This window comes from Corythoichthys intestinalis, chromosome 22, assembly GCF_030265065.1.
Source record: "Corythoichthys intestinalis isolate RoL2023-P3 chromosome 22, ASM3026506v1, whole genome shotgun sequence".
Lineage (NCBI taxonomy): Eukaryota > Metazoa > Chordata > Actinopteri > Syngnathiformes > Syngnathidae > Corythoichthys > Corythoichthys intestinalis.
Window position 1 is genome coordinate 5,511,245 of NC_080416.1, and position 7,342 is coordinate 5,518,586.

General features: G+C 37.7%; 1 protein-coding gene across 2 annotated transcripts in view; it reads left to right on the forward strand.

Moving 5' to 3' along the window:
- chd4a (chromodomain helicase DNA binding protein 4a) overlaps positions 1-7,068 on the forward strand; it is a 40,170-nt gene extending 33,102 nt beyond the window's left edge. For both annotated transcript variants that reach the window (XM_057827656.1, XM_057827657.1), the window contains 5 exons: positions 51-159; positions 235-367; positions 1,611-1,806; positions 6,487-6,662; positions 6,744-7,068. In XM_057827656.1, the coding sequence (XP_057683639.1) occupies positions 51-159; positions 235-367; positions 1,611-1,806; positions 6,487-6,662; positions 6,744-6,758 (629 nt within the window). In that variant the 3' untranslated portion in view covers positions 6,759-7,068. The remainder of the gene's footprint in view (positions 1-50; positions 160-234; positions 368-1,610; positions 1,807-6,486; positions 6,663-6,743) is intronic.
- The last annotated feature ends 274 nt before the right edge of the window (positions 7,069-7,342 follow it).

The window sequence follows — 7,342 nt, forward strand, 5'->3', positions numbered from 1 at the left end:
AATTTAAAAACATTTTTTCCCTGGTTTCACGCCACCTTTTGTCCTTCCAGAACTCCACTCGTTGTGGCAGAACGAAGAGCGTGCCGCCACTGTGACTAAGAAGACCAATGAAATCTGGCACCGACGTCACGACTACTGGTTGCTGGCGGGAATCATACAGTATCCTTTTGACGTCCGCCCCGGCATCAAATTCCATTCAAGTGCGGTATGAATCTTGACTGCGCCACCCCTTAGACACGGCTACGCTCGCTGGCAAGACATCCAGAACGACGCCAAGTTCGCTATCCTCAACGAGCCCTTCAAGGGGGAGATGAACCGAGGAAACTTCCTGGAAATCAAGAACAAGTTCTTGGCCAGGAGATTCAAGGTAGCACAGTAGGGAAAATGACATGCATGTCTTCTCAAAAGAGAAATGTAGGCTGCATTAAGGCTAGCTAATACAAAGAAATAGCAAGCAAACGAACTGCTTCGGGCAAAGACTAAAGTGAAAAGCAAACCTATTGTAGACACACAGGTGCCTTCTGTTTTCTCCATGCTCCTCCATCTTTAACAACTAAATTATAATAAAATACAATAATTAAAGATGTGGTCCGATCACGTCATTTTCAAAGTATCGGGATCGGCAAAAAATTATCGGACATGCCTTTTTTTAATATATATACATATTTTTTTAATTAAATCGTTTTCTAATTGTATTTAACGTTACAGAAAAAATGTCTTTACATTCATCCAGAGTCTATAGTTTTGGCTTAAAGTAGGGCTATCAAATTTATCGCGTAAACGGCGGTAATTTTTTAAAAAAATAATCACGTTAAAATATTTAATGCAATTAAAGCATGCGCTGCATGACCCACCCACTCACACATTGTCGCGTTCAATCTATAATGGCACCGTTTTGCTTATATATAGAACTAACAGGCAGCGTAAAATGAGTAGAGAGAATTTTTGCCGTCTCTGGAACCTCTTTTTAATTGACTAAAGCCTTAAAATCCCTCTCTCAACAATTAGAAATATTGTAGGGAAGAACGGTAGTGGTTGATCTTTTCCTTAACACCCTATGTTACTTCCCAACGCAGAGAAGATATATCAGTTGGTGCCGCTACGCACAGTCATGTTTGCACTTCCCATCATGCATTTGGGTAGAACAGTTAAATGGCTACAGTATCATTTACTGAAAGCTCAACAAATACACTAGATGGCAATATTCAGTCACAATATACAAAGTCACATTTATCCTTTAAGAATTACAAGTCTTTCTATCCGTGGATCCCTCACACAGAAAGAATGTTAATAATGTAAATGCTATCTAGAGGATTTATTGTCATAATAAACAAATACAGTACTTATGTACTGTATGTTGAATGTATATATTTGTCCGAGTTTTATTCATTTTTGCTTAATGCATTGCCAAAATGTATATGATCGGGAAAAATTACCGGGAATGATTGGAATTGAATCGGGAGCAAAAAAAAAAGCAAACTGATTGGGAAATATCGGGATCGGGGAAACTAAAACGATCGGGATCGAATCGTGAGCAAAAAAACATGATCGGAACAACCCTAACAATAATCATAAAAAATAATATGAAACATGTTTTTTTTTTTCCCCAGCTTTTGGAGCAGGCGCTAGTGATCGAGGAGCAGCTACGCCGTGCCGCCTACCTCAACATGTCTGAGGACCCGTCGCACCCCTCCATGGCGCTCAACACACGCTTCAGCGAGGTGGAGTGCCTGGCCGAGTCGCACCAACACCTCAGCAAGGAGTCCATGTCGGGAAACAAGCCGGCCAACGCCGTCCTGCACAAAGGTCGGCCACGTTTGCACTTCAGCACTTTTCACCGCCGTCAATAGCAGACAGTCCGTTAACAGCAGATGCCTTAACAAAACAGGTTATGACGTCATGTTAATGTCCATGCGTTAGCTTTGATGAAAACATTGCGCCTATCAACATGCCTGCCCTGAGGCACGTTACTAGCAATCTTTCGCTTTATTTTCCAGTGCATCACCTTGCCTTTAAGGAGATATTTAGCCTTATAAGTTAAAAAAATAAACCTGATTCTATGACAATAAAACGTGAGCATTCACTGTCAGTCCTCCCAATTAAAATCAAAGGCGTACCATGTCACTTCTGCTCATTATTATTCATGACGTTAGCAATTGTTGCTAGGCGGGTCAACCTCGCATGTGTCCCTAATGCTAAATGAATGGAAATGGTGTAAGAACGAGATGTTTACTGAGCTAAACCGACCAATTCTGTCTGAAAATGATGTCCTTGGTGCCAAATTCACTGGTAAAGATGTGGAAGAACATACAAATGTTCAGTTGAAGCAGTGCTTCTCAATTATTTTCTGTCATGCCCCGCACAGGAAGACGTATAAGTTCCGCGCCCCCCCCCCAACTCTGCCACCATCTATACTGTAAAAATACAAAAAGATACATAGTTTGACCGTTTGATACTGAAAATTAAAATTTTATTAAAATCAATAAATAATAATAAATTCAAATTGATTTGCAAAATTAACTCATCAGGATAATATGCCAAACAGACCGAAAAAAAAATAAAAATGAATAGAACAAAAACGACAGTGTCATTGGACGGAGGGACAGTTTTTATTTTTGTTGCAAGCAGTTTCATCTCCTTTGCAATGGTGTTGGGTTATTTTGCATATACCTCATACGATGCTGACAGTGCTCGCTGGTTTACTTATGTAAAACTAAGCGGGAGAATTGTTGGCGATATTCAGCACGTTTTCGCTGAAAAAAATTCCTGCTGTCTGCTGCGAACATGTTTAGACTAAGTAAACAGATGGGTTTTCCTCGTCTTCCACTGTACTAAAAGTCAAAACCAAATATTACATATGCTTTGTCATATTTCCTTGTCTTAGCTTTTCATATCTCCGGTGCTCTTTGCTTCGTGCTGTTGTTTGGTTAAAAAATAATGCGCACACGCTGAAAATGAGAGCGGCACTGCCACCCACTGAGTGGATTTGCAGTTACACTTTATTCTAGTACGGCAAAAAAGTATTTCCCCAAGGTCACATGCGCCACCCCCAGCATCGCTCTGCGCCCCCGGGGGCTGCCACACTATTTGAGAAGCACTGAGTTAGAGAATGGCCTGAGTGTCGATTGCTGAAAATGACAGAAAAAAGACCCAACCTGATACAGAGTTAGCTTTTTATCGACACCTTTTTCTTGTGTGCATTGACTTACGCCACTGACAATGACATTCTCCTGTTTCAACAATCTGTCCTTTACCACCATATGACCTGTCTTTCTTATATATTATATTCTCTGGTTGTCTTACACGTCTGAACGTTGTTGGGTGTAATTTACATTGCTATTTTTGTGTAGCAAGCGTGAATGCTACTCAGTGACAGCCAACAAACACTTAAAATGTTTTCATTAATAACAAATCTTAATTCTCGAATTTATTTACACTTCTCCCTTACTAGTTTTTTTTTTTTTTTTTTAAACAACAGAAAAGGTAACAGCAGTGGCAGTCAGATATCATTTTAATTTTGTTTAGGTCATTCTTTGTCAGACAAAAGCAGCACGGCAAAACGCCAAGCTAAAAAATAAGTAAAACTATCAAAATACCTTACTTCTTGGTCCTCTGTAGGACCATGGCCCCCAACAAAATGTTTACTTGCATATGAAATGCGAATGGCTTCACCTTGCTGGCGTTAAACTGGTCTTTTGGACGTCCATTCTCCACATTTTTTCCTCCGGGTTTTTGGCTTCGGGAAACGTATGAAGAAAACATCCTTCATATGTCGTAAGGTCTAGAGTTGTTTCTACAAGTTCCATAACGGCGGTGTTTTCTCTGCATGATCTTTTTTTTGAAAGCTTACCGGCAGAAAAACAAGCAGTAATAACATGGATTGTATGCGTGGGTGTGTCCATGTTGACCCACTACAAATAGCATTTGTCCGGTACGCTATTGGATGTATGTCGCAGTCACTGGTACCCAATGAGTTAACTGTAAATTTGCACCTTTTTATGCAATTATATATTTTTTAGGGCTGTCAAAATTATCGCGTTAACGGGCGTTAATTAATTTTTTGAATTAATCACGTTAAAATATTTAACGCATTTAATGCACATAAGAATAATAATAATAATGCGTTTTATTTATAACGCACTTTACATTTGAAAAACAAATCTCAAAGTGCACATTGGCAAAAAAAGAAAATAAATAAAATGAAAAAGACTAAGAATAAAACAGTAAAAGCAAAACAGACACAAGCACAGATAAAATCAGATACCAATCAGATAAAAGTAAGACAGTCAAATAAAATTAGCTAGAATAAGGTTTTTTTAGCTCAAACAGATTAAAATGACAGCACAGTGTAATTTCCACTTGTTACTTGTTTGTTTTGTCGCCCTCTGCTGGCACTTGGGTGCGACTGATTTTATGGGTTTAAGCATGAGCATTGTGTAATTATTGACATCAACAATGGCAAGCGACTAGTTTATTTTTTGATTGAAAATTTTACAAACTTTATTAAAACGAAAACATTAAGAGGGGTTTTAATACAAAATTTCTATAACTTGTACTAACATTTATCTTTTAAGAACTACAAGTCTTTCTATCCATGGATGGCTTTAACAGAATGTTAATAATGTTAATGCCATCTTGTTGATTTGTTATAATAAACAAATACAATACTTATGTACCGTATGTTGAATGTATATATCCATCTTGTGTCTTATCTTTCCATTACAACAATAATTTACAGAAAAATATGGCATATTTTAGAGATGGTTTGAATTGTGGTTAATTACGATTAATTAATTTTTAAGCTGTGATTAACTCGATTAAAATTTTTAATCGTTTGACAGCCCTAATAATTTTTTTTTTACTTTTAAATTTGGGAAATAACACCAATATATTACAAAAAAATATATACATAAATTACAAAATACATTAAAAAAAAAAAAAAAAGTAAGAAAAGCAGTATATATTTTTTAATTCTTTCCATTTTTTTTTTTGTTAAAAAATAACCAAATAAGCTTGAAATAAACTAGGGCTGTCAAACGATTAAAATTTTTAATCGAGTTAATTACAGCTTAAAAATTAATTAATCGTAATTAATCGCAATTAATCGCAATTCAAATCATCTATAAAATATGCCATATTTTTCTGTAAATTATTGTTGGAATGGAAAGATACAACACAAGATGGATATATACATTCAACATACGGTACATAAGGACTGTATTTGTTTATTATAACAATAAATCAACAAGATGGCATTAACATTATTAACATTCTGTTAAAGTGATCCATGGATAGAAAGACTTGTAGTTCTTAAAAGATGAATATTAGTACAAGTTATAGAAATGTTATATTAAAGCGCCTCTTAATGTTTTCGTTTTAATAAAATTTGTAAAATTTTCAATCAAAAAATAATCTAGTAGCCCTATTCTGTCCTCAATGTGTGTGAGTACAAAAATTGACAGATAGCGAACATAAGTTCCAAAAAGAAATCAGACGGTGTGGCAAAGTTGCATGGGCTTTACTGAAGTCATCTCTTTTTGACAGGAGCACGTTTCTTGTATTTTTGTAAAACTGAAAATAACAAGGCAATGTGTCAATAACTTGCATAAACCACAAAATAACATAAAATGTACACACACGTGTCCATTTGAGCAGTAGCACTAGCCAATTAGCTCACAAGCATCTAACAATGTAACTGCATTTCACCATATATGTGAACAAATTCATATACACATCATCCATAACTATCTAATGCTCATGAATATAAACAAAGGAGGAATATAACTCACAAGCGGTGCATTAGACACAAACAGTGTGATGGGGCTATGAGAACTGCCACTGAATACTGGATGCGGACGTTAGCTGGTCTGAATAGCACTGTCTATTAGTGTGAGTTCGCGTCGACATATAATCACGTCAGAAAAGCGCGCCGAAACCCAAATAATCAGCTGCACTGAATCGCCAGTAGAGGGCGACATTACGCCACATAACATATGCAAGTCACACCCAAGCGCCAGCAGAGGGCGGAAAAACACCATAAAACACAATTAACAAGTTGGCCTTTCACTGTACTGACATTTAAATCTGTCTGAGCGGGCCTAGTGCGTTAATTGCGACAAATATTTTAACGTGATTAATTTAAAAAATTAATTAACGCCCGTTAACGCGATAATTTTGACAGCCCTAAAATAAACACAAAATATTTCACTTTTATATAATTTTGATTTTAAAAAAAAAAAAAAAAAAAAAAAGCTTTGAAAATATATATAAAAAAAAAAGCAGTAAATATTTTTTGAATTTCTATTTTATTTCTTTTAAACATACACATACAGTATGTATCTCCTTAGCTGCAATCCACGGTCTATCCATTTCAACCGACAATGAATCCCAACACAATAAATCCATATTTTAAGTTTTTTGGGGAGGATGTCGGCGACTTCGCTGTCCTTCTGAGGTAGTTAACGTTGCATCGGTGACCACTTGCAGTGCTGAAGCAGCTGGAGGAGCTCCTGAGCGACATGAAAGCGGACGTGACCCGTCTGCCGGCGACCATCGCCCGAATCCCGCCGGTGGCCGTCCGTCTACAGATGTCTGAGAGGAACATCCTCAGCCGCCTGGCCAGCCGCGGGCCTGACACGCACACGCAGACGCACGCCCAACAGGTACGTGTGCCCCCACCTAATGGACAAATGCAATAAGAGCAGCCTTGACATTTTTTTTTTCTCCCCCTTCCATCCTCTCAGATGTCTCAACAGTAGACAGATAGATGACGTTCAGCTCTTTTACCTCTGAAAACCCCGCCCCCAAACCGACCGACCACATTCCTGATTGGCGCTGGATTTTGCGCCCGAGCTTGAAGCCACGCCCAGCTGTTCTTTGCCCCGCCCCCAACCAACAGACTGAGTTTCCGGAAGGACAAACTCCCCTTACCGACTCCCTGTTTGAGGCTGTGGACACAAAAGCAATTTTATTTTTGTTCCTCCTTTTTTCAACTTCTGTATTAATATTATTGATATAATGTTATTATGATGGTTTTTTTGGGACCTAATAAAAAGTGAAACAAAGTCATTTTAGTCCAGGAGGATGCCAACAACATGATTCAGCAAAAACATCAAATGCAATCAATCCATGATGAATTATGTACGACTGACCAGATGGGAGTCCTGTTCCTAATTGAGTGCAATCAATATCATATCCGCAAGGGGGCAGCGTTCTCAAAACGGATTTCATCAGACCAACTCCCCTGCAGGTAATTAGAATTTCACATGATGAAATCATGCAACATGAAGGTAAAAGGCCGAAAATGATGCTATTTGAAAGTAATTTTTCTTTAAACGTTAAA